Here is a 27,917-nt window from a genome sequence, read left to right on the forward strand (position 1 = left end):
GTCTGTTTCTGATTGTAGATTCATGACATCAACTGCAGCAAGAGCTTGCTGTAGGTCCTGTGATGATATTTTAGAGTTTTTGGAGACTTTTTTAAACATTTTGCAGTCTGCTCTTGGGGTGAATTTGCTTGGATGGCCTGACCTGGCCATGTTGACCTGGCCGTTGTTTTAAATGTTCTCCACTTGTAAATGAGATCTCTTTATATCCCTTTACAGACTTATAAGCATTAACAATCTTCTTCATGTAGGCCGCAGAGAGCTCTTTACATCTCACCATGGTGATACCTCTCACTTCATCAATTAGTTGCAAACTAAATGTCTGAGGTTTAAATAAGGCAAGCCTCCTTCAAAATGCTCTGTAACAATGTTCTAATAATTTGCACCTGTAGTGGTACATGTGTAGGTAATTTTGTCCATTTTAAGTACAAACTAATGTAGGGGTGTCCTTACTTTTTCCTCACAAGAAATCGGATTATTTTTTTCATTACATTTTACAGATTGTTTAAAGAAGACTTTTCTTTGGTTTTAACTGTTTATTTATATTACTTGAATCTTTAAATTTTGTTAAAATAAAGATCAAATGCCCATATGTGTAACTATGTTAAACAAACACATTTCATTCTATTTTTTTCATATGACTGAATTGTACAAACCTATTGTACATAAAATACACATTATGCCATACACATTATATTAGCAGCCTAATAGCAAATGTCCCAATAATATTAGTGGACTATCATTATTCACACAGAAAGCTTATAAAATATATATAATGTGTTGTCTGATCTTGTGTGGTGTAGGCAGGATGTTATGGGGCAATTATTGTCAAAGATCATTCCACTTGCCCAGAATAACTAACAGTGAATGTCCTTAAGAGTCCTGTCAACCAAATCTGTCTTGCCAAGTGCCATGAGCATTTATTACAAGAAGACTCTGGAAAATCACAAGGCTATAGCGTATCGCTAATTAATCTGTCTGTACTGAGAAAATGGAAAATAATGTATGATGTTGAAAAAGCAGTTCAGTAACAGCAATCCTAAAGGAATGAGAAAAGATTCCTGTGATGTCTTCAGAAGCCAATGTCACAATTTTGTATCTCTACATCTCAAGTACAAATACTAAAAAATGTGAGATAATGTGAGTTCATATGGAGTTCATACTGACACTTTGAATGACAGACTTTTTGAATTATTGCTGCTGAGTGTAGTTTTTAGTGCCCTAGTGAAGTGTGGCGTTTGTTTTACTAATCTTTGCACTTCTGCCAGGCTGCAGTATGTGAACTGTTACTTACAGTGATTTGTATATGAGTGAACTTTATGAGATTCTTTCTTACCCAGTCCATGAATACATTAATTTTAATAGTTTATTTGGCATTTATGTTTAAATTCAGTGAAATCCAGTGATATAAAAAGTGCAAAAAATCTTATGAAGTGAGAATTTAGGTTACTTATATATAGGTATACGTTACTTATATACATATTATAAGAGAATAAGGCAAATATAAGATTAATAATCTGGTGAGCTAAAATATCTTGTAAAGATGTGTCAGGACTCAGCCCGGACTTTTGGCCACGTGCCTTTTGTTTATCTTCCTCGTCACGTGTCTGCCCCGCCTTCGTCCGCCCCTCCCTGTTTCCACACCTGATCCTTATTGTGTCATCATTGTCTTTTATATTTAAGTGAGCCGCGTTGCCGAGTGCAGAGCGGAATCATTAGTTACGTTTACCCTTCGTCATGTCTAGTCTTTGTTAAGTGTCGTCATTTGTATTGTTTCAGTTATCGTCTTTTATGTCTTTGTCTTCATTATTTATTAAACCCCTTTCATTTGAAGCTATCCTGCATACGGGTCTGTCTCCTTCCTCCCTCTGGTTGTGACAAGATGTGATGTGTTCTCAGAGAAGTGAAGCATGTGAACAGTAAGAGGAGATGGTAGTGACAGAGGCAATAGACTTGATATGATTATCAAGTATATAACAATAATTTCCAATAAAAAAATCATTCAGAAGAATTAACATTTCATATTAATGTGTCTGATTTCTCAAGCTGCCATTAAAGGTGAATAATTCATCAAATACAGAATATAACGTCAGCCATCATGTTATGCTCTATTTGATATCTCATTTTTACAGTTGTAACTAGGAATTCTTTGGCATTGACGTGTATTTTTTAAGCCCATTATACCACAGCAAGTGGCTTCTAGGTACTACTGTGTGTCTACAGCAATTTAGTTAAAAATGGAAAATGAGCATCTGCCTGCCATAAGCAGAGACAGCAGGGTGTGTTCTGTGTGAAGTGAGCTGTGCTCTCCATGTTCATGAACCAATATCCTTATGCTAATCAAGCCTGCTCATTCGCACATCAGCAGATTCTGAACACAGCCAGAGTCAGCACTGACACTGTTAGAGAGGATGTATTGCACTAAGGCTACTCTAACCTATGCGAACACTAATGCAAATTTTGTTGTCTTATTAAAAGATAGAATCTTCAATAGATAATAAAATATAAAATTAAACTTTGACTTCTTATCATTCCAAAGATTTTAAGAGCCTTGCTTGGCTAAAAGCCCTTAAGTGGTTCCAGTTTAATTAATCTGGCTCCAAATTTTAATTGAACATCTGAACATGGCAGGCTTTTTTGCCTTCGTGCCTTTCTTTTACATGTAATGCTTTCATTTACATGCATGCTATGGTTAGTTTCTTACAAGCTATATAGAGAAAAGTATTGATAAAGAAAATTTCATCTGGTTGTTCTATGTTCATTGTACTTTTGTATTTAATGCTTTGAAATGCATTATTTTTAATATTATCAGAAAAGGCCTCAACTTAGGCAATGTACTGTATAATAATTACAGAAATAATTAGTAAGCAGTGCTCTTCCAGCTAATCTATGCCTTTGCGTTAATGAAATGACTGCAAAGGGCAATTGAAAAGTGGCTCTCTTCCCTTTTTTCTGATCAGAACAGTTAAAATAATATTCCTTGTTGCCTGTTTGTTCAGGCCTCTTGGGAGGGTAAATGTCAGCATTTACAGTCTGACTACTGTGCAAATATAGCTTTTGTATAAAGAAAATATTAATACCAACAAATGCATCAAGTCATCTTTGAAGGTAATAAATCCTCTATTTGAATTTGAACTTTGTGTTTTATCAGTCATTCTGTTGTGGAGCACTCAATAACTGAACCTCAAAACTCCTGAATTGTTTTGACAAACAAGTATTAGGGACATCACAAACCAAATACTATTACTAACAAACAATCATGTCCCAACAAGGCAACAATTAAACAGCTGACAGGTAAAATTAAGAGTTATATTTTAGTTTGTTTATTAAGTTTTAAGTTATACATTTTTAAGCCATGATCTTTTTGATATCTTATTCTTTGAGGTGCCGTGCTTACATGCTTACATGCTCATATCTTGAGACAGAAACTGAACTAGGTTAAGAAAACAGAAACAGTAAGAAGTAGTAAGAAACATTTTGCCTTCTGAAAAAAAAAGGGTTAAATTTGATCTCTTTTTACCAGAGGTCAGAAAATCTTAATGGCCTGTGTGATGTTATACTTCACATATGGTTAATGGCTTATTTGAAAGTAGATGCTCAAGTATTTAAGAAGAATTTAAGGCTTTAAGAATTTGCTGTTTTTCTTGGAATTTCTTGGTTTACCCATCCACAAATCCACTTGTTTTAATATAAAATAATGCTGTCCTTCTTTTTTTTTTGCAAGGAAAGCTAATGCTGTCTACATAAAAAATATTTATTGGCTCTTAAGGATTTCTTTGCAAGTCATTAAGTCACTTCTTGTGTTTTAATAGAAGTGGCTAATTCAGTTCAATTCAAATTAAATTGACTTGGGTTTTAACAATGGACATTTTCTCAAAGCAGCTTTACAGAACATAAGCATAATAGAATATTATACAAAGTTTAATTGACTAATTGGATGCCATGGATATTAACATGTGAGCACAATGTCCCCAGTGTGTTGTCAGTGTGCCAATATTCTACTTTTTGTGTTTTGATCTCTGAAGGGCTGTGCTTCCACTACCTCTCTGTAATGGATGGCTCTTGCTGTGGTCATGCCAGACGTAGAATCTTTGCCATGTGATTATTCCCCAGTAACCTCTCCTGCTGGCTGCAGCATGGACCTGGAGCCTTGCTTCAGTGAGTTGCCAGATCCTCTCTCTGTTCTTGGTCCCCAATTATCTGGTTTCCCTCAACAAAGAAATCCTTCATATATCAATCTAGATGCACCTTTGAACCGCTATCCAGCAGGACCCAACAACAACCTTCTTAGCAACATGGGACTTAGGTACTGTTCTACCAGCAATATGCATCCTCTTAAACAGCCAGAGACACAGTCCAGCTACCAGGTGGGGAAACTCTCACAGAGCTGTGTCAACTCAGGCAATAATCGACTATACCATAGCCTGGAAAATCTGCACTGGAATGCAGACCCTGGTATGTACACTTACAGAAGCATGGAGAGTGAGTTTGTTCTCCACTGTACCTCCAGCAGTCAGTGGTATGATGGAACTTCTCAGGGCTCACAGGTATACACTATGATGCACTCCCCTGAGAATATGGCTTCCTGTCCTCGTCAGGGACTAATGAGGAAGGACTTACCTCTCTTTCCTCAGTGGCTATTTCCTGCTGTGGAGGACTGGGCCATGAATGGAAATGCCCGGAAAGGCCTGCGAGACAAACTTCGCCTCCAGAGCACTCGTGTGTCCGAGCCTAACAAGCCCCTTCGTCCACAGCCTTCGCTACATAACACCCTGCATTCTTTTAGTGACCATGAAATGGCACCCCATTTTGGTCATCTCCCTTCTACAGGACAGGTGAATGGCAAAAAAGAGCTGTATGCTCATCGTGTCACCAGCTCAGAGGAAATCAAGCAGGAGGTGCTCCGGCGGCTACAGCTTCAAAGGCAGAGGAGCACTCCTAACCTGGCACTCAGCTCCAGCCAGGAAGCCACCTTCAGCAAGTCACACACTTCTGAGCAGGTCAGCAGTATTGCCCAGTCTGCTCCTGAGAGGAAAAGACCCCCCATGAGTCGCTTGCACATCCCAACGTTTGAAGAGTTTAAGAGGATGAGGCAAAAAGAGGGTGCTGAAGACCTGGGTTCATCAACAGCTCCATCCAGTAGAGTAGCCCAACAGGAGGGGCAATGCAGAGAGGGAAACTGTGAAGAGAAAGCTAAAGACAGATTACATACCGAGGCTAAATCTGTTACAGACATCTGGCAAAACTGTAGCACTACTGATGCAGCTCATCCACATGGTTCAAGTGGAGAAGAATCAAGTAACGGCATGTCTACTGAACAAGCTTCAGGTGCCCCAATCTGCACAGGACCTGCACCTCGCTCTCCTCTGCAGTCCCAGAGTGCCACTGCAGGGGAAGGGCACACTGAGAAAGCAGGAGATTCTGGAGTTATGGATACAGCTGTGGTCCCTTTCCCTCCCAACAGGGAGAGTGCTGAGGGGGCATCAACTTGCTGTCCTGCCATAATCCTGGATGGGAAAGATCTCTCTAGTTATGGAGCCAAGATCTACAAGATGAAGACTGACCTTCTTGGATCAGCCCTGGACCTCATAAAGAAGAGGTAGGCAAGTGAAATATATTCACTGTTTCCCAGAGTTCTGAAATATACTTAGATAAGGGTCAGGGGACTGATGGTTTGGGAGGCAAGGGAGGGATTTTAGTGATGCGTTTATCATGTCGTTTCAGCTTCTTTTAAAGTATTAAACAGCAATATTCCATACACTTCCTGGTCACATAACTGATCTAATTATATCTGCCTAAAATAATTACAGATTTCTTATAATTATATGGTTTAATATAACCTAAACATAATCCCTGATATAGTCTAAGTGAAATTCTAAATGTATCTATAGTTCAACAAGAAATCTCATGCAAGAGAAAGATTGATTAATTGCTGATTTCTAGAGTGTGTTTTAGCTCTTGATGAAGAAAACAATGATTTTTTTGTGAAACTTCTCCTCAATCTTACTTCTAGTTAAATGAGGAGCAGGGTGGACTATGTGCTTAATAAACATGAAACTGTGGGCAAATATATTGAGTAATTATCTTGTTTCAGTAGTTCAGTAATAACAAAATTACCACATTTCAGCAAAACTGTCCTCTTCTTTCCTGGTGACAATTGGACGTGTGTTCAGGACTGCTAAAGTGCCTGAATGTCAAACAGTTGTGATGTGTTCAGCTACAGACAGTGCAGATATGCGCAGCTCTTCCTACCAGACATGAATATACAGTACATGAGCTGACTGCACAGCACAGTGTGACAGCTTCTTTACAAGTAGAAATTCCTTGCTAGCAATAACATCCATCAAGTAATTAACATTTAAGCATTAATATGAAAGAAGAATATTTTCCAGCTTTGTCTGTTATGTTACATTACAGAACTTCCTTCAGAGTCTGCTGTTTAATTGTCAGCATTTAAATAAAAAAAAGAACTTTGGCAGGCATTACAGTCATGCAGGATTACATGCTGGGTATATGATGTTTATTCACTATTGCTCTATAGTTTATCGTCTTACCTGAGGACAGATCCACTAATTAGCATTAGCTGTTCTTTGGCACTGAACAAAACTGCTTTCTATACTGCTGAATAAATAGTTACATAAGTAAATTACCCAAAGGGCAACAAAAAGACTTTTTAATGGTAATGGATTCTGCAAAGCTTCTTTGGATAGATAAGGTTTTTTTAAGGGGATCTTTCCATCTAAGTAGTGAAGGTAATATTATTGAGAGGACACAAACAAAAATATTACTGTTGCAAGATTTATGTTGCTAAATATTCAGAGAAACAGTTTGATCCACCATGCTATAGTGCCCTCAGACAAAATATGAGAGTTCAGATGGCAACTGTCTCCGAAATGCTAGAGAATTTATATCAAGATTGTAAAATGGTAGTAAAAATACTTACATAACTAGTGAGATGCCTTCCACTTGCAGTGCAATGAGTGTGTATTTCCCTGTTGAGATAGGTTCCTTTTATTATGAAAGGATTTATGAAAGAAAGTAATTAAATTGGGTTGTAAAGACAAAGAGTAAATACAATATTTTCAGTGCTGGGAATGATTTAGTGTTTTACAGTACATTAGATATACTGTATATTTAATACAATTCCACAAGAACAATAACACAAAGGCTAAAATTTCCAGATTTTATCAGATCATATACTTTTATACATGAGATTTTTCTTCCTTTATGTTCATAATTATGGTGCATGCATGTATATATGTGTGTAAGCGCACTATGAATTATAATTGAGCTGTGCTTTATGGTTGTGCTATCAGCAGTATTGCAGGTTCATATCTATGGGCACAGGGCTATGGGACGTGTTCTGCATTAGCAATGCAGATTCTGATGTGGTAGAAGTAGAAGAAAGGGAAAACAATTTATCAAGGGTCATATATCTTGCTACAGAGATCAATGTGATGAAATAACACAAATGCCAATGGTACGAGAGAGTGTAGTAAATATTAAACTGACACAAGAGAAAATGGACACATTTACATCTCATACGCCACACAGTTAAACCCAGACAACCACACACACACACACACACACACACACACACACACACACACACACACACACACACACACACACACACACATAGACAAAGGAATCTTAGAGATCAGTCATAGAGCTGCTCATCTTGTGAGGTCAGGTGCTAATGTGAACTGAAGCATCTAATTGCACTTCAGCCCCTCTGAACCACTATCCCTGGAGAAAATGGGGGTTGCACAGCCACATGCCATGTAGAGGAGAAAGAGAGGAAGCGGCAGGAATCATAAATTCACTTTAAAAGATTCCCTTTTTCCTCCCTCTCTCATACCCCCCCCCCCTTCCCCCCGCTTTCTACTCCTTGTCCTCCTCCCTCAGCTGCAGTGCAGAGATCAGCGCTAAAGCCCCCACCAGGCTGTCACATGACCAGCACGACGGTACTGACATCACCACTCCCCAGCCTGGGTGTCAATCTGCCTGCGTTGCCATGACAACATTGGCCTGCAGACAGGAGGCTTGCAGTGAAGCTACTGGACGAGAAGAACCAAGAGAATGCGTAAGGAAATTCCCCTTCCTGCACACAAACACACACACGCACACAGAGCTCTTTATTTCTCTTCATCATGAACCTTTCTTTCTCCGGCTGTAGCCGTGGACTGCGGAGTGCTGTGTCACGCATGCAAAGGGACTAGATAAGGCTACACATGCAGCTGCACAACACAGACAACTGCAGACATGTAGCAGTGTAGCGGTCCACGCTGCAGAACATGCGGCTCAGAATGACTCTCTAACAGGATTAGAGGCAGGTTTCAGGCTAGTACCCGGTTTCATTACATTTGCATGCAAGACTTGTGAGCGTGGGGATGCATAACTCTGTCTGTGTGGATGTGCGTCTGCGTTTGCGCTTTGTGTTTAAAATTCCAGCTGCTTCTTCATTGTGCCACATACATTTGGTCTCTGGTGACTGCAGGCTGGAAGGTTGAGGGTAATATTGATCCGTCTCCTTTGCTTTTATTAGTTCATGTATTTTGCATTAGGCTGGTGGAATTGAGATTTGCAGTGTTCACCTGGCATCATGCATAGCTCAGCTCTGTTACCCGCAGAAGGTCTCATGTGGATTGCTGTTTTGTTATTAATTACGATAGCAGCGGCATCGTTAATTATTCTGGCTGATATCTGCACCTAAAGTGTCTTGTTACTCAGGCACTGATAGCAGTTGAAATGTATCTCTGCCAGTCTAGCTTATTGAGTAGCTGGTCTGCTAGATGTATTGTTGGTGTACTGTGTCAGGTGTTGAGTTAGGTCTTCTGGAGGTCAGCATTAGTGAATTACTATGTACTATTTCTGAGATGTTGTGAATAATGGAAAAGCATGTCTTTACACACAGACGTTTTGTACATCTTGGGACCTTTCAAGCTCCTGGATAGTTGCTGTAAATCAGCACATTTGAGAGATTTAGTGTTTTTATTGCAAGCTGTAAATTCTAACTAAATTTTATTTATCTTGTCTCTTGGGTATAACAGAAGCTCTATCATTAGAAGTAAATGAAATGGCCAAATAATGTACAGTGTATGTCAAGATAATAATAAGATAAATTATATTTGTAAATATATATCTTCATTTTAAGATTTTAAGATATACATTTTTGAGATAAAATGTAAAATAAAATACAGAAACCATGGAAGTGCAAACTTTCACCCTTTAACACTACTTTACAAAGAATGTAAACGTATGCAATTTGCACCTTTTGTATTAGCACTTGTGGATGTCATTATCTCAGTTCCTTAATCAATCAATACTAACTAATTCACTGCACACTGTGATGAGTGGCTAGCTGACTGATGGCTATTTGCCCAATCAGAAGCTGTTAGGGTCAGGATGCAGGCGCTCCAGCTCGGACGCGACCTATGAGCCGGCTGGATCGGTGAGGGCGCAGCGGGAGTGTCGCCTGCGCCCTCACTACAGCGACCCCATGCCCACTGATGCTGCCAAACGCAAGCAGCTGGAGATGAAGATTGCTGCAGCTGCACGTCTCCACAGTCAACGCAGGGACAGAGATCATGGTGAGAAAATAGCAGTTTCCTAATTCACTTAATTCACTTCCTAATTCACCTAATTCTAAAATAAAGTAGCAAACACTTTAAGTGGTTTGCAGTTGCAGTATACAGTATTTCATATCAGAACCATATTGTTTCATATCATGAGATATAAGTGCATGTTTTCTTTAATATGGGGTGAACTTTTTTTTATTAATTTACATGAAACTACTGGAATGTATCACAAATAATTTAGCAGTATTAATATTACATCATTAAGACTTTCTAATAATCTAAGGCTAACACTTTAGTCATGTTTAATGTATCCACCCCTTTGCTGCAAAGTCTTGCCTTTAGCAATTGTTACCTTTGATATTAACACTGTAGTGCTGCTGCCTTTACAAAAAGTTCTGTCGCCTTTGCAGGTACCTTCCTTCCTACCACATTTTCTTTTGTTTGTGCCTTTTCCATGCATTTCCCTATGCCTAGATGTTGGTAATATGGCCCAACAAAGTATACCATTGCCTGTGTATTTTCAGGTATGCGAACAGTTAGGGGCCATTCTGAGCCTAGAGGAGAAGGTCGGAATGGACGCTTGGGGGTGAATCGTGTGTGTCAGCATCGCTGGAGCACAGTGAGCAGTGTGAGTGCAGACAGTGGTGTAGTTGGGCTGAGTGATGAACGTGAGGATGAAGAGGATCCACGCTGGACTCGGCACAGTACCGGGCCTGAAGTGGAGCGAGTGGACAGTGGTATCGGGTCTGGAATGGCACCAGGCTGGAAGAGACCCACAGAATCTTATAAAACATGGGAGGCCCAGCGGCCATGCCCAGACTGTGGCCACCGAGACACCACTCGAGAGGAGGGCATGTGTGAGCGATGCTTAAAGTTACGGACCGAGCGCAAGGAGGCCATTCTGGAGTTCCTCAACACAGAGTCGAGTTACGGTGAGGATCTGCGCATCATTAAGGAAGAGTTCTACTTCCCCATGCAAAGCGCAGGACTACTCACAGCTGAGCAGTTGACTGTGGTCTTCAGCAATGTACAGGAGCTTATTGATGTGAATGAAAGGTTCACAGAGCATCTGCAAGACAACATTGATCAAGCACTTGATCAGGTATGGACACAGCAAGTGCTGCACGTTTACAACTATTTATCATGTTGAACAGATAAAATATTTTATAGAATTACATTTTATTCTTGTTACACTTCTGTACTATACAGAGTGCATCAAAACATACAGTCTGTACAAACCTCAGTGACTACCCTTTATTCAGCCCAAGGGTGAAATGGAACTGTATGGTAAATTGAGTGTTGTGTGTTTCAAACATGCAGGGAGATGAAGATCTGCTGACTGTATGCATTGGAGAAATCTTTTTGGAGTTTGTCAACATGTTACCAGCATTTCAAACCTACTGCTTGAAGCAATCCACATCTGTCAACATGCTTAACACACTGGAGAAGGAAAAAGAGTTGCTTAGGTAACAAAAGAAAATCAGGACAATACTAAGCTGTGTCTTTTTAACTAAGCGGAGAACATTTTAAACGAACACATGCTAATGTGTGGCCGTTCCCAATGTAGCCTTTCATGTTAGACTGTTTAAACTGTTATTCTGTCTTTGTTTTATTACTTGACATTTACTAGGGTGACACTCATTATGATATAGTAAAAAAATCTTTTGAAATTGAATACTGAGGTACTTTCTTTTTTCAATTCTTATTTTAGTTGCTTCATACAACCATATGAATAAATAGTTAAATCGTGTTTTTAACATTTCTTTTGCATAAAGCTAGATTTTCCTCAGTATACCTTTTGTATCTTAATTTAGAATACTGGTCATATGATCAAGTGCTAAATATTCAAATATGATAATGTTTTTTTCTGGCTGCCCACCAGGATTTTCCTTGACGTATCCCAAAATGACAATACGGCTCTGCGGCGCATGAATCTGCGATCCTTCCTCATGGCTCCACTGCAGCGTGTAACCAAGTATCCGCTGCTGCTGAGCCGCATTATCAAGGCCACTAACGAATACCACCCTGATTACGAGCGTCTGAAGGAGGCCAAAAGTCGTGTGGAGTCTCACCTGGAGCACATCAACATGAAGAGCAAGCAGGATGGTACAGCCACATGGTCCCTGCGCTCCTTCCGGCGCGAGAGCCGCAAGAACCGTGAAGTGATAAACATTGAGATGAGAGAAACATCCATGAAGCTTGTAGGTTGGGCTCGTGAGACCACGCGCTTTATTATGGAGGGCCCACTGCAGATCTCACAGCCTGCTGATGGCCAGTGGGTAAAAAAAGGGAGCAAGTCCCTCAAGTTCCAGAACGTTCAAAGCCTGCTAATGGTGCGTACGGCAGACGGAGGTGTTCGTGGAGACCAAACGGAGGCATTCGAGACAGTGCAGGATGGAGTGCTGGTAATGATTAAAGATAAAAGTAGTGGCAAGTTTGCTGTACTGCGTGAACCCATCCATCTGGCTAACTGTGTGGTTTCGACTGACCCAGACTGTGATGACACGTTCGAGGTGCTGGACATCCGACGCGAAGCCTTTGTTTTACGTGCCTCTGACAAATCACATACACAGCAGTGGTTCCGTCTGATTAAGAGGTACGCATGTGACCTGGGGCTATGGAGAAAAAGACGCAACGCACTCCCTAATATTATGATCAATAAGTCCCAGAGCCGCTCTTGAGACTTATTTACGCAACTTCAATCTGGTGAAAATCTTTTTAAAATATTTAATTGACAGTATTACATTATGAACATTAACACGTTTGATGATTTGGCCAGAAAAGTGCACTTTCTATAGGTAAGCTCTGAGATTCACAAAAAAAGGGGAAAATCGGCTTTTGGTGGACCAAAATGAGAACACGGTTAGAAACATCACTGGCCACGGACTGTGGAATTTGCTATTGACGTAAACATTTTCATTAATTATTTGTAACAGCATGAGTGAAAAATATTTGTTTAAAAATTATATTGAGAAAGAAAATTATCAGTAGAAATCCTTTTTAACAAAGACGCACAAATGACAAATAGTGTAATGTGAGAAGACTGAAGCAGATCCCATGTGGTGGTGTTTTTTTCTATTAAGATTTCTGACAGTCCTCTTCCTCTCTTTTCATTAGTCTGGAAAACAACAAAATGTTCCATTCCCACTAGCAGTGAAGCATCCAAGGGAATTTGCGCATGTGTCACTGCAGCCTCATGATATCTGAATCCTACAACACCCATATATTTGCATTATTATCACTGTGCTGGGGAAATTAACAAATCAGCAATAATCAATAAGTATATTGTAGCTATGGTAATGCTGGTTTCAACTCACCATAATCCTTCCTGACACACTGCAGTAAAACAAAATGATTATTTGTTTTATTTACATATACAGTAGCAAATCTTTTCTCGACCACTTGTGTTGATTTCACTAATTGCTGGTGCCACATGAAAAATAGTGGTGAAACTGCATCTACTCAAGATATAGTAGCAGTAACTAAATATTGGAGTGTCAGAAAGAGATCTTCCAAAACCATGAAATGTTGATCTTTTGATAATTGATAAGAAAGAAAACCGCGTGCCTTTTATTTGATTGTCTCCTGACACATCAGAGCCGGATTCCCCCACTCCAGTGAAATCTTCTGAGAAAAAGTACTGTTCTTTAAACATCTCCCATCATCTCCATCAAGTTAATAAAAACTCGTATTTTCTGTTAAATGCACTTTAGTCTACCATGTTGAAATGTTTGTTTTAATTAAAAGCTTTACTCTTTATTTTCATAGCTTTACAAGAAAGTTGGTGGTTGACTTGAGCGATATTCATCACTCACATCAACTAGTATGGCATGTTCCATATTTTGTTCTAATGCTAGATATAATTTATTATTTAAACATGTATTTGCGGTTGCATTTCCCTTGTGAGCGTGCATAAAATGAGACATAATTCTAATTAAATTTTAAATCATGTATTTGCATTTTTGTGTACAGTAGTGTAATTTCAATTTCGGTGTCTAAACTTGTCTGCCATATTAAAAAAGCTATAATAATTGCATCTGCGATGGCACTTTCTCATCCTCATGCTACAAACAGTATTTTCAGAGGAACTTTTTAAAAAGCCACGTGTAACCTCAAATTTGTTTTAGCCTGAACTAATACTATATTGAATAGTGGGGGAAAACAAAAAACTGTGAGCAGAGGGTCTGCAGGCTGAAATACCTTGTTGAGAGATATGAGATTAGAATATTCAGAGTTGTTTGAGCTGACAGGAAATTAAAATAATCACTCTTTACCACTGTAGCGGGCAGAAATGCTTCTCAGAACACACATCACACCTTGGTGGGTGATGTAACAGCAGGAGGTCACATCAGGTTCCTGTCAGCCAAGAGTCTGTTCCCATAATAGCCTCAGATCTGCTGTTGTATCCCATCCACCTCATGGTTTGGTGTTTTGTGTATGCTAAGATGCTTTTCTGCTCAACACAGTTGTAAACAGTGATTATGTGAGTTGCTAAATTCTTCCTGGCTGCTTCAACCATTCTGACCACTTTCCTCTGAGCTCTCTTAACAAGGTGTTTCCACACGCAGAACTTTGGCTCACTCAATGTTTTTTGGTTTTTGCACATTGTTCTATATAAGCTGTAGAGACTGTTGTTTGTTATAATCCCAGATTATCAGCAATTTCTGAAGCACTTAAAGCAACCCATTTGGTACCAACATCCATGCCATGGTTAAAGTCACAGAGATCACAATATTCCTCATTCTGATGTATGATATGACCATTAACTGAAGCTCTTGATGTGTGTCTATATGATTTTATGCATTGTGCTGCTGCAACATGATTGGTTGATTAGAAAACTGCATAAATGTGCAGTTGTACAGGTATTCCTAATAAAATGGACAGTGAGCATATATTGTACAATACACTCTTAACATTTTTAACTGATACATTATTGAGGCGAATATAAACAAATAATCACTGACAAATTGCATTAAAAGTGGAGTTTCCTTATTTTGCTCATAGAGGTTGATATAAATCTCCAACCTAATTTGAACGTGGACTCTCTGCAGATTACTTACTGAGAAAGACCCTTATTTTCTATGGCTAAAATGCACACCTGCAGGTAAGACTGTATTGATGCAACCTTTACTCAGTCTTCCTGTGATGCCCATTGAAAGTCCAACCCACAGCACTTGATAGACAGGTAATTTGCAGATGACTATGCAGATGCATACAGGACTGAAAATGGTGATTTATTTTGTTCCAGGTGTACCAGAGGCTGAGAAAGTGCAGTTGCAAATGTCCAAACTGCAACGACTGTTTCGGTATAGTAGTCAGAACAAAAGCTCAGACCTTTAAAACTACATTTCTAATATTAGTTTTTCAACTGAATTAGACTTGACTCTTATGTACATAAGGGAACTGTAAGTGCAAACATTGTTTAAATAATCATTTTCTAATTAGCAATTGAATATCATTTAAATCCAGAAAATTCTGCCATAATTGAGGTTATTTGGGTTTGCTTTACCACTGAGACATGATTTGTTAATACAACTACCTTGATGGAGGTAGAATATTGTTATTACAAAAATGATCATCACTGGCACAGTAACACTGCAGCTCCCATATTACCCAACAGATGTTTTAACTCACATCAGCAGTTCTTCTTTAAATTGAAACCAGACATGCTGTTCTTTTCTTTATTTACAATACCTAATTTAATAGTTTCCATGTGTAGAAATTGGTGAATTATATTAAATAGAAATGAACAAGCACAAGTGAATTGATCTTTTCATTGGCTATTTGCTAACTGAAAATGGGTCTGTTGCAGTGATGCAGTTTATTACAAGAAAGAGAGAGAAAGAATGAGAGGGCAAGAGGCAGACAGCGAACATGGAGAGAGGGGCAGCAAGAATAAAAAATAAAAAAAAAACAGCGAAAAGGCAATGAAAGAGTTCATACTTCATTTCAGTAGTAATACACCAGACATCATTTCATGAGGATAACAGTGCATATTTTTACTGCTGACACAGGTACTTTGTGTTGTGTCAGTAACAGTCTTTAGGCATACATTTATAAAGAAGGCTAATCACATGCTCATATGTATAACTCAACATTACATACCAGTGAACTATAAGCAAACAATAAAGGAGTCTCCACCCAAAGTCACATGTGGTGACTATAAAAGTTTTTTTTGTAAAACTCTCTTCAGACCACAGAACATGCAATAGCCTGACATATTGTATATGTTTTACAAAATGAAACTAATGGAGGTCATGAGAGCAGAAGAATTCGGATAAGATTCCAAAAATAACAAGTCACCTTCATTAAAGAATATTGTTTGTATTTGCAAAATCCTCTGTTCGATCACCAGACAACAATGGTGCAACATTTGTTTTAGAAGAAACATTCTGAATAAAAACTCTCAATATACTTTGAGACAACACTAAGAAAAGTGCACTCGTTTCTGTGAATACATCTGCAGGTACTGACCCCTTCAGGAAGAAACAAAAAAAAAAAGAAAAAAGCTATCAAATGCAGCAGTTTAGCATAGTACAGACAGATCCTCCACTCTACTCATTTCTGTAGACAGGTATAGCTATCTTCAAACACATGTATACATATTAAAACAGTAAAAAACAAAACAAAAAAACACTACAGGCCACATTTTTCAAACAACTTTCATTTGTAGTATAATTATATTACAGACCTCAGTGAAATTGAGAAGAAAACTAAAAATTTTAAATCACCTCATCCCTTTGTCAATCATGTCCAATGTTTATACAATGCTTTACAAATGTGATGACCAGCACAGAACCATAATGAACAGGAAAATGGTATATCCAACCGAGCATACAGATGAACTGTACATGAGTAAACCTCTCTCAACAACAGTAAGAAACAGTTTCTCCCGTATTTTTTTTTCCAGCCCTAAACAGCTTACCAATAGGGTAGACAAAATCCACACCGCTGTCAAAGGCTACTGGGGCTTGAACACTTCCATCTGATCTTCTCTTCCTCCATGTGCCTGCCCACGGGCAGGTTAAGTCTCCACTCTTGCACTCATGGAGAATCCCAGCCAGGGTATTTGCCCCATGGCCTCTTCTGTTCGTCTACTGCCTCTACTTATCTCCCCCGGCTTCCTGCTCCTTAGCAAGGCCGCGGATTGATAGGTCATACACTACCTCCTCGATTTTCTTCACGTCATACTTGAGGCCATCATAGCGTTTGCGTAGTGGGTCATTTTTTAGATTTAGTAGGCGAAAACCTGAATCAAGTTCGTTGATGAAATTTGAGATACGAAGAGGGCGCCCATAGTCTCCTGCTGTTACACTATTGACTGCCAACCTTGACTGTGGGGTTAACAATAGATTTTAGTTTGTGACACTTTCTAAAATTCCTTCAAACATCAGTCTTCTAACAATTAATATCTTACCAGCTCACTGGCCAAAATAAGAATCCCTGCTAGATAATCTTCAAGGTCCAGATGGAATCCCTTTTCTCTGTCCACTTCAACTGTACAAACAAAAAAGTGTTATACACAGTATAATGCTGTATAACACATTCAATGAAAAACCATGCAAAAACCTTAAAAAATTAAATTAAAAAAAAAAAAACACACATACCTCCAAGTATTTTAGCCACTTCTTCCCGTGTCACCAAGGACTCGCTCTCCAAGTAGACCACAAAAGCAGCAAGAAACGTAAGGCGCTGCAGAACAAACCTCCAGTGCTCATGAAACCTGTGCAGAGTTAATGAAACATTGTTCTGATAGCTGGAAAATAAATATAACTAATTTAAAGCTTGTATTGAATCACATCCCCCACACAATGTCCACACTGACCTGTAATACTGTTCCACAGGGAACTTTGTTTTCAGCTCACCAATATGGGTTTGAACCATACAAAACAGTTCCCTGGCCTTCAGACATTTGCTGGGAACTGGTGGGAAAGGAACAGGCTATTAAACATTCCTACAGACCTTTAGTGAACCATCAAACATATTTTAAGTGATTGTACACTTACTGTCTTTGAAACCACTTGGTTGATGGACACTTTGAAGGATGGTTAGTATCTCTCTGGCGGTCTGCTCCAGCATTTGGACAACTTTTCTTATGTCCTACAAGTTAAATGGAAGCACGTTTTTCTAACAGTAATCATGTTCTTAGGAGGAAAAGCTAAAAAACCTACAGATACGTAACTAATGACGATATTGTCAAACCTGGTCAGGACACGTGTGTAATGCAAATTTACAGTTTATAGTATAGTTACAGTTTATGATCACTATACATAATAACAACGTTAAATGAACAAAATAACTACTATTCCATCTTACCTCGCGAATATCCTGATCAGCAGTGAGAAAGCCCTGGATGTAGCTGAACATCTCTGTAACTGACATGGCTACCTCGCACAAGTTCTTCAAGCAGACTTCAACAGAAGCTCCAGTGTCACCCGTTCAATACAACGTAAGGGAAAGAAGGGGAAATTAAACCAAACAGAAGCCTAACAGAAGCTCCGGCCTTTCTTTCTCTACCGTAGATCAAGCGCAGAACCTTTCTGAGTCATCAACGTGTTCTTCTTCAATGGACGCATAGTGATGACGTCAGGGGAATGCGGTCTCTCCTCTAACACGTGAGACGATGCTGCGGATTTGAGAAAGATCCTTCTGAAACTTTAGTAATTGTTTTGTATAATGAAGAACAAATAATCCGTATTTTAATAACCAGTGGTAATTGAATTTGACAGCGAAGAGGCGATTTATGTTAACCAATGAATGTGAAGAACGTCCAATATTATAAGCTAGAGCACAGTAAAGCCACAGCCCTTACTGTATGCAGGTGTTTTACATTGGTTAGTAATATCAGTAAGTAGATTGGTTTTAATAATGCTTTTTAACTGATATTAATGATACCAACATGATACCAATGTGTCTATATATAGTAGATCATTATAAGACAACACTGTCTGCTGCAGCACTATGATGTCCAAGCTGATATTAAAAAAAAAAAGTGTGCAATGACTAAATTCAGCGTGAAAATGAAGGATCTGAAAAGTAACCCAAATATAGACCCTGACCTCAGGATTGTGTCTGTGGTGTGAATGAATGAGTATGAGAAAGTAAGAGTGTGTTTGTCCCATCTGGGGTGAATTCTCTCTTAACTTGTCAGGACTCACTGCTGCTCTGACCAGCTATTACTGAAGCTGAATGAATCTTTTCTCCATCGTGTTATCAGAATCAGAATCAGAAAGAGCTTTATTGCCAGCCATGTTTTCACATGTGAAACAGGAATAGAATTAACAGAAATATTATTAGACGTATTTGCGTTAATATTCTGTGTAGTTTGGCTTTCAAATGTATGTTGAGTCGCTATTAAGCCAATAAATCGTTAATGTGAAACTGTGTATGGATTATATTCATTCACATAAACAAAGGAATAGTTTGATAGGAGCAAATATACAGGAACTCGAGAACTCCCGCTCCGGGTTTCCTCAGGTTCGCGTGTATAGTGAAGGGCAGCTCCTCAGGTTCGTGTGTATAGTGAAGGGCAGCTCCTCAGGTTCGTGTGTATAGTGAAGGGCAGCTCCTCAGGTTCGCGTGTATAGTGAAGGGCAGCTCCTCAGGTTCGTGAGTATAGTGAAGGGCAGCTCCTCAGGTTCGTGTGTATAGTGAAGGGCAGCTCCTCAGGTTCGTGTGTATAGTGAAGGGCAGCTCCTCAGGTTCGTGTGTATAGTGAAGGGCAGCTCCTCAGGTTCGTGAGTATAGTGAAGGGCAGCTCCTCAGGTTCGTGTGTATAGTGAAGGGAAGCTCCTCAGGTTCGTGTGTATAGTGAAGGGCAGCTCCGGGTTTTCTCAGGTTGCTCTCCTCCTTCTCCGTGTGTTCGTTCATTCAGCTGTTGCAGCCGCAGCGTCTCATTTACACCGAGCTGCGCGGACTGAATGCTAACGATATCCTCCTGGACTTCGCTATGACACTAAGCAAATTATGCAGCATTTCCAAAGCAGCTTCTTTATCAATCGCTGTGTTTACTTCTCTCAATATCACCTGCATTTAGTTAAGTCGCGGCTTGTCAGCGAGAACTAGCTTCGTTTTGCTTTTGACTAGCGTGAACAAGTGGCTAAACGAAGCAGCTATTTTTTAGACCATCTTCTTGCGAAGAAATTCCATCCAACAGACATGGGAATCATTTTTACAAAGCTATGGAGGCTTTTTAACCACCAAGGTAAGTAATTTCTGTTAGAGGAATCGATATTTAGCAAAGTTAGCTAGCAGGCTAGTTGACATTAGCTACGCGAAGTCTAGATAATGTTGTGATACGGTGATAACACGGTTAAGATAAAACATGGACTATTTTTAAAAAGGCTTTCAAAATGTTTGTCACTGACATGTTTTTCAGTGATGGCAAAACGACTTGGGTGGTCTGTAACTGGTTGTGTGTTTGTTAGCTACCTGTTTGACGCTTGCTAACGTGTTGTTGACGCTGTATGTGTTGTTTTGCTAGCAGTTTGTAGCTAATAACGGATTGCCAGAATTCACTCGGCCTGTCGGATCTCATTTCACCGTTTGTGTATAAATGCGAATGGCTTTTTAAGATTTAAAGCGTTAAACTGTTCGCTTATGTATTTATTAATTAGCCCAAATGCTGACAATTAGTCTTAGCTAAGCTCAGGCCTGTACAACTGCAACACCGGTGTGACATCACATCTATCTAATATTTATCATTAATGAGCCAACAAAGGTGTATAAGCATCAGAATGTAAATATTGTTCCTTTGTTTAAGTCTGTGTGAAGCTGAATTGATACAAATGATCATGTAAACTGCGTGGTGTAGTGACAGAGTAAAGAAACCTCTCAATGTCCACGTAATGGGACCTGAGCTGCAGAGCTGATTGTGAAGGACCTCAGTGTGATAGCCTGCAGTATCCATGGCTTCTCATTCATTATAGATGATTTGACCTAGTATTGGCTTAAACAGTGGCATTGCTCAGCTGCCAGCACTGATTGCTCAAGTTTCACTAGAAAGTCAACTTGTCTAGAAAATGTATCAGTGACACAGCTTCCAAATATCCTAACATTTAAACTTTAAAGTTGCTTCAGTATAACGTATCTGAAGCATAACTTTTACATTGTTTAGCAGACGCCCTTATCCAGAGCGACATAAGGGCCTTGGTCAGGGGCCCAGCAGCATGGTGGACCTGGGAATCAATCTCACAACCTTCTGACTGGTAGCCCAATACTATAACCTCTAGGCTACCACATCCCTCCAGCATCAACCTGGAGCATGATCTACATTATGCTTCATCAGAGTGCTTACTCTGTTAAGGGATTATTGGTGATTTCACATTTTAAAAAAAAAAGGCTTTGTAGATATTTCCAGGATAGTCATGCACAGTTATTACTTGTAATGTAGTCACGAGAGTGAATACAGTTGAGTAATTCTAATTGGAATGCTGCAAGACCAACTACTACATGGATTAAATAGCTGTAGGGTTACTTTAACAGTGCTGTCTTTCTCTAAAGTTTCTCTGTCCTTTCTTTTGTAAAGGGTTGTGTGCTTTCCTAATTTTATCCAGGTTCTTTGTTTACTCACAGATCATTTTTTTAACAGACAATGGGGTAAAACCAAAGGAGTTTTTCTTTGTGCAAGTTGCTTGAAAGTATGAAACAGAATCTGCTGCTTGCATCCGTAATTACAACCCAATTATATAATGTCTTCACTTTTGAGAGTCACCAACAGCTGGAACCAAATTTCTTGTGTGCGTCAACACACTTTGCCAATAAGCCTGATTCTGATTATCCATAGACACGACTTACGGTTGCACTGAGATGCCTCACATGGCCATTTTTAGTATGTGACCTTTTTAAAGAAAGTACTTCACTTCTGCTTTTGATTCTGCGATGCATTTTGTTTAATAAAGAACTTATTTATTTGACTGTTTGAGGTTACAGTATTTTGTCACTGGCGCATTATTGAATGTCTCGTCAGAAGAAAAACAAGACAGGGAGGGGATATGCTATGTTGGAGATCAATGTTCAGTTGCTATGAAAAAGAAAGCGCATCCTTCCAGAGTGATCTAACCTTTAGACCCAATATCTGATAAAATAACTCAAGTATCTGATTAAAAGTCTTAAATAGTAGACATAATGTCTTCTAGTTTTAATGCTATCAGATCTCTCATTCTAAGATGAATGGAATAAGCAATAACATTGCATTAGGAGTTAGGATTATCATTGCTGATTAGTTCAATAGTTGGGCTTTTGAACTGAATGCAAAAGCCCAAATTCAGAAAAAATTTACTGAGTTGGAAAAATCCCTTTGTTGAAAAAGATATGATGTGTGGAAAAAAGTGTAATGGAAACAGGTTTGCTGAATAATTGATGAGGAAGATATGAAACTCATGATTTAGCACTATGCCAAATAGCTCTAAACATAAACATGAGCACACAGGACAATTGTGTTTCTCCATGAACAGACAATGAGTTGAAAAATGTTATTAATGAACATGTTATATGTTAAAATGTTATTAATGAACAAAATGAAAGGTTATTGCAGTCCCAGTCACATCAATCTGAGAGTCTGATGGAATGGAAACAAGTTTGGGCTGCTTACTAACTATATAGTGAGAGGCATTCATTACAGTTGTCTTCCTTTTAACTTTGTGGTAACAGTTTAGGAACAAACCACATACGAGTGTAATGATTGTGTGTCCACATAGTTTTGGCCATACAGTGTATTTTATGTTAAGTTGCCTCACCGAGATACACAACCATAGCCGCAATCTTCCTCCTTACACCAGCACTTCACATATTTTGGAGGTTAAACTACATGTATCTGAACTAAATGCTGACAATAGTCACCTTTTGGAACTTTTACCATTTAAAAATCACTTATGGTGAAGCCATGCTAAAACATTCCTGAAAAGCTAGTCACAGAACATTTCTATTGAACTGGAGCATAGCAGTTCTGCTGGATTCTCTCAGGCAGAATACGTCATTAAAGCAGTAGATTTGTAAGCATGATTAGATTCGTAGCATAAAGATATTGCTAGCTGCTTTTCCTGCCCTGTTTCTCACTCTGTAGTAAATGTCTTAAATCAATATATCTGCAGCTAGGTACAAAATATACATTAAAAACAAAACTGATATTAATGTGTGCACCACTGGATTATTATTTTCCATTTAGATGCACAATGTATTTTATGCCACCTTTCCTAAGAGAAAAGTAATTAACCAGTACATTTATAAAGGCTAGTATTGTGAAGCAGTTGTAGTAATATGACTTTGTCTCTAGTACTTTACTGTGCTTCTGTACTTGAAAGTTGATACAGGAGTGTTGTGTGCAAATGGCTTAGGTTTGTTAGTGGAGCATGTTGACAGTTTGACTGTTTAACCAAGAAATGTGGTTTGGTTTGTTCCATATTCACAGCTGTGTAACAAATAAAAGAATTAATATACATTTGAGAAAAAGGAGAGCTGTTTTAGTCTTAGTCAAGAACCCCATTTGAACAACGCAGTCTAGATCTTGCAAAAAAAAAATCTGATCTTGCAATTCAGGTTACGTTTAACCTTGTATCTTGTATCTAAACAAATCTAAACATTTGTTCATTTAGTTACATTCAACGTTTGTTGTCTCAGGCATGATCTAAATGAACTCCATAACAATTTTTTTTCTGTTGCAGATTTAGCTGTTTCTGTATTGTGTGTGTGTTTGTAACATGTACAGTAAAAACTAGTAGCCCAGGCACTCAGGACATGCAGTTTTTATGTACAGGCTATTTGGTGAAGGTCAAAAAACAGCAGGACATGTGCAGAAGCCTCATCCTGCATAAACTCGAACTTAATAAACAGAAAGTATAAAGCAGTCTTTACTTGTTTGGTAGCCTAGTGAGTAAACTTGTGATTTGTCCACCCTGGAATCTGTACTTAAGGAGTATACTGATTTTGTTAAGCATTGTGCTTGTGAGTGTGTGATTTAAAATATAGGCTTGTTTTTTTTTCCATTACAGTAAATTGTTACTAATTATGATGTGAACATCTCAATTTTTTTCTTGTGTTTGAATCACTTCTGAAACTGTGAATAATCTTTCGTCTTTTTTGTATTTAAGGTGAAAAATAACCGATTGTGTTCTTTTCAATATTTTCTTTTGTTACGCAGAGCATAAAGTCATCATTGTTGGACTGGACAATGCAGGAAAGACAACAATCCTTTATCAGTTGTAAGTCCTGAGTTTGTCCTGAAACCTGTATCCAGTATTATTTTAATAGTCAATAATCAAAAGCACAACTATATATTTTTTTCTTATTTATTTATAGTATCTTATGATGTAAAATAAATAAATGTATTTATTGTTAAATGTATTGTTCATGGTTTTTTCCTTTTATCTAGATTATCTCTATAACTATTTTGTGAATGTAATTTAATGTTCCTTGTGTAACACCAGTGAAGTTATTTGATGCTATTTCTGGCCTTTGTCACACTATACCACAGTTCACAGGAACAACTCTATGCCAGTATCTATAATGAAGATACTGAGCTGTGTATATGGTGTGCTTTGTTTGTTATTATACAGAAAACTGTATTAAAGTGTTATTATATGATTTCCTACAATATTCAGTTTATCTAAACAAATACTGCTTTAATTATGAACTGTTTCCTTTTGGTGTGTTTGTTTGGCTTTCAGTTCTATGAATGAAGTAGTTCACACCTCACCCACAATAGGCAGCAATGTTGAGGAGATTGTAGTGAACAACACGCATTTCCTCATGTGGGATATAGGAGGCCAGGAATCTCTGCGCTCTTCATGGAATACATACTACACTAATACAGAGGTGAGTTGATCAGGTTTCTTCTTATTAAGTAATTAATTGTGTCAAGTTTTCCTTATACTGTACAATAACTTGCTATTCTCATGGCTCTACAGTTTGTGATAGTTGTGGTGGACAGCACAGACAGAGAGAGGATCTCTGTGACCAGAGAAGAGCTCTACAGGATGCTAGCTCATGAGGTGAGTCCAACATTAATCTTGTGCTTCCTCCACGCCAACACCACCACCATTTATGCTGATGTTTCTACTCAGATTTATCTGGATATGCTGTTGTCTCATTTCCTCATTCTGAACTACATGTACAGGTGTCACAGCCTTATCGACATGGCGCTTACTCGCTTTATACAGATGACTGCAGATGACAAGTCATTGAAATGTAGCCAATAGAACTGACTGAATTAATCAGCAGTGAAGAGACAACGCTGTGTGTGATTTTACCTCGGGTAATAATACAGAGACTGATATCCCGTTGCCCATTCTAAACTTGTAATATTGTATTTCCATAAGTAGACTCGTTGTTCTTCATTTTCTTTTCACATAACTTAATGTTAAGATGTTACAACTTTCCTTCTATTTGAGATTCATCCAAAAAGAGATTATATTTCACTTTAGGAAAGTCTAGAATATAAATAGGATTCCCAGACCACCAAATATTTGCTTTCATTCAGACTCGTGTACAGATGCTTTAATCTGAGTGATGAAAAAAATGATCACTTTTTAAACAACAGCAAAAAATGTATACGTCAGTAGTATGCTTTTATTTTTTACCCCAGGACCTTAAAAAGGCTGGTTTGTTGGTGTTCGCCAACAAGCAGGATGTGAAAGGTTGTATGACAGTGGCTGAAATCTCACAGAGTCTACAGCTTACTTCTGTTAAGGACCACCAGTGGCACATTCAGGCCTGCTGCGCTCTCACAGGGGAGGGGTAAGAATATATTTGTGTTTATACACTAATGGCCAGTTTTTTTTGTAGCTGTCTGCCAGGGAATTAAATACCCAAGGAGCACTCACTGCTCATTTCAGCTCCAGAAATGGGCCAAAATGGCAGCTGTGATATTCAGCTGAATGTTAAGATGAAGATTAAATACAGTAAGATGACCAGCATGACGTCATTTCATGATTTTTACATTTAACAAATGCAAACCATGTATCACATTTTAATGTATTCTTCTTTAATATCTATACAGAATTTGGAGAAACCTTTTTATGTTGTATGTTTTGCATTATCCATTTAGGTATAAATTACCTAATAAATAATTTTCTTTTAAATCTTCTTTTTCATTTTCACCGTATATATGGCAGACTTTATATACACAGAATAAAGTAAGAATGGAGATGTAAATTTTATTTCTTCTTATTGCTTTCAATCTAGGACTAGAGGAAGTCCAATAGCTTACAATGATTCAGTGTTAAATAACCTGACTTTGATGCTTTTTGAATTTGTTTAAACAGTTAATTAGCAAATTTGAGGTTTGAAATGCAATCTCTTGTGTGTGCAGACTGTGTCAGGGGCTGGAGTGGATGATGTCACGACTGCGAGTGAGATGACTTCTGACTGTAGCAAACGGTTCACACTCTTTCTCCTCCTCACGTGGAGGCCAACTGTCGCTCACTGTGAAGGTGGCCTGGAGATGTCACCCAGACTTGTGTTTCGATTAATTTATTACAGCTCGTGGAGAACTGTGAACAGAATTCTTCAACTAACTATTCAAAAGGTTCGGGATGGGCAAAACCACATAGTGTTTTTCTGCTCAGTTGCTCTCTAAAGAGTCTAACAGGAAAGAAGCAGAGGAGCATGTTGGCTGAGCGCATGTGTAACTGACTGAGGCTCTGCATGGAGTGACTTCGAAGTATTGTCTGACTGTCTGACATAGTATTGCACTGTGTGTTCAGTCTAGTATTTACCTTGACCATGAGCCTGTGTCTGAGTCCAGGGCATCAAGTAAGTAAGAGTAAAAACACCATGCAAGGGAAGTCTTCTCTTAATGTACAAACAAAAATGTTAATAAAGAGTTTTTACCCATGAAGCCTGAAGCTTTTTTTTTTTTCACTTGCCTTTTGGTGGTGCTGTGACACATTGATTGTTGTCATTTTTTCCTGTCAGGAAGTGGAAGGGTAGTGGAAATGATTTTTTTATGTGCAGTTCATTTTAAAAATAATGTCCGTGTCAAGTGTCCAATTTCTACTAATCAGTTCAGTTGTATAATTTCTAATCTAGACTTTTCTAATCTAGTCTATTTTGTACAGTAATATGGGCTTTCTTATTGAGTAATAGCCTTTTTTTTTACTGGTCACTCTTTCTTGCAATGCCTTAGAGAAATATTAACTCCCTTTTTTATCCTTTCTAGATATTGTCAGATTCCAACCTGAAATTAAAATGTATTTTTTACCATTTTATTTATATAATCAGTCTAAAGTTTTAGGTGCAGTGGTAGAAAGAAAAAATGTGTTTGGTTGCATAAGTATTTACAGATACTGGTCTTCTGGGATATGGCTCTATCAGCTTTGCACATCTGGATTTTAATGTTTTTCCACAGTTCTTGGTAGAATTGCACATCATCTGTGAATGGAGCAGCAGTTTTCTTTGGGTTGTTCTACCGCATGTCTATTCTAGGATGTTTTGAATGACTGTAGCTTTGGCAATATGCTTAGGGTTGACTAGAACAGATTTTCTAATAGGATTGTCCAGTATTTTGTGTCTTGCTCTCAAGCATGATCAGTGCAGCAGCACCTGCTGATAATGTTCTACAAATGCAGCTTCACAATTTTGCTCCCACCACTATGCTGAACTATGAGGATATTGTTCTCAGGGTGAGGGGCAGCTTATGCTTTTGCCAGAGGCAAAATCAAATTTGGTCTCATTGGACTAGAGGATCTTTTTTCACAATTTCCACCTTTCCTATGCTTCTCAACACTATTTAATACAGCCAGGCTCTGTGAACTGTCTAGACTATGGATGTTCTGTGACTAGCTTCTCCAACCTGGTTGTGGATGTAATAGCACTCTCCAGGGATATTTTTCATAATCAAATCCTGACCTGTATATAACCAGGATGTTTGTTGGTTTTCAGGGTGCTGTTTACTTGTTCTGTGGCCTTCAATTTAATTTCACACATTTGGACCCCATTCAACTAATCATGTGACCTTCGATAGTTATAAACCCCCTAAATTAAGTCCTGAAGCTTTTATTGTCATTTTGACCAAATACAGCTGATGCAGTGCATAGTGAAATGAAATAACATTCCTTCTGGATTAGAATTTAGTTCTCGGGCCAACAAGTAATTATTCTTTTTGTAGATTCATAACATCCTTATTAAGCAATCATAATTAATCAATAATCCTAATTAAGTTCAATGTCAGGTTGTATCACTACAAATATTCTGCGGTTGAATAGTTATGGTTATATAAGTGGGATTGCTGAACAGAGAGAACATTTTTGTTCATTTGAATTATCTGGTGCGTCAAAAAACTTTCCAGCACTTTTTAACAGACATGTAGCATATGTTCAGTTTCCATAAACCATTGGCTTTGAA

The 27,917-nt window shown here is 38.4% G+C and overlaps 3 protein-coding genes across 9 annotated transcripts in view; 2 read left to right on the forward strand and 1 right to left on the reverse strand.

The window, feature by feature from the left end:
* Positions 1–15,232, forward strand: part of si:dkey-91i10.2 (uncharacterized protein LOC555224 homolog) — a 36,830-nt gene extending 21,598 nt beyond the window's left edge. For 4 of the 5 annotated variants that reach the window (XM_047814853.1, XM_047814854.1, XM_027164418.2 and 1 more), the window contains 6 exons: positions 4,023–5,596; positions 7,906–8,083; positions 9,389–9,590; positions 10,103–10,680; positions 10,899–11,044; positions 11,461–15,232. In XM_047814853.1, coding sequence (XP_047670809.1) covers positions 4,053–5,596; positions 7,906–8,083; positions 9,389–9,590; positions 10,103–10,680; positions 10,899–11,044; positions 11,461–12,259 — 3,447 coding nt within the window. In that variant the 5' untranslated portion in view covers positions 4,023–4,052 and the 3' untranslated portion in view covers positions 12,260–15,232. The remainder of the gene's footprint in view (positions 1–4,022; positions 5,597–7,905; positions 8,084–9,388; positions 9,591–10,102; positions 10,681–10,898; positions 11,045–11,460) is intronic. The other variant, XM_047814856.1, reaches the window with a different exon arrangement.
* A 148-nt stretch (positions 15,233–15,380) lies between these two features.
* tsn (translin) lies at positions 15,381–18,171 on the reverse strand. The gene is made up of 6 exons (XM_027164419.2): positions 17,895–18,171; positions 17,585–17,678; positions 17,404–17,500; positions 17,186–17,301; positions 16,996–17,075; positions 15,381–16,912 (listed from the first exon to the last, which is right to left on the reverse strand). Exons 1-6 carry the CDS (start codon positions 17,958–17,960, stop codon positions 16,682–16,684), a joined length of 684 nt encoding a protein of 227 aa, XP_027020220.1. The 5' UTR covers positions 17,961–18,171; the 3' UTR covers positions 15,381–16,681.
* Positions 18,172–18,209: 38 nt separating this feature from the next.
* Positions 18,210–26,412, forward strand: arl5a (ADP-ribosylation factor-like 5A). 3 transcript variants are annotated; one of them, XM_027164420.2, is made up of 6 exons: positions 18,230–18,425; positions 23,716–23,776; positions 24,242–24,389; positions 24,482–24,565; positions 25,159–25,310; positions 25,885–26,412. In XM_027164420.2, the coding sequence occupies exons 1-6, from the start codon at positions 18,332–18,334 to the stop codon at positions 25,931–25,933; spliced, it is 588 nt and encodes a 195-aa protein (XP_027020221.1). In that variant the 5' UTR covers positions 18,230–18,331; the 3' UTR covers positions 25,934–26,412. The 3 variants fall into 3 exon arrangements, with proteins under 3 accessions (XP_027020224.1, XP_027020221.1, XP_027020222.1); XM_027164421.2 differs by lacking the exon at positions 18,230–18,425 and adding an exon at positions 18,856–19,782; XM_027164423.2 differs by lacking the exons at positions 25,159–25,310; positions 25,885–26,412 and adding an exon at positions 24,691–25,152 and having other exon boundaries at positions 18,210–18,425.
* The last annotated feature ends 1,505 nt before the right edge of the window (positions 26,413–27,917 follow it).

Source organism: Tachysurus fulvidraco, chromosome 6 (assembly GCF_022655615.1).
Source record: "Tachysurus fulvidraco isolate hzauxx_2018 chromosome 6, HZAU_PFXX_2.0, whole genome shotgun sequence".
Taxonomy (NCBI): Eukaryota; Metazoa; Chordata; class Actinopteri; order Siluriformes; family Bagridae; genus Tachysurus; species Tachysurus fulvidraco.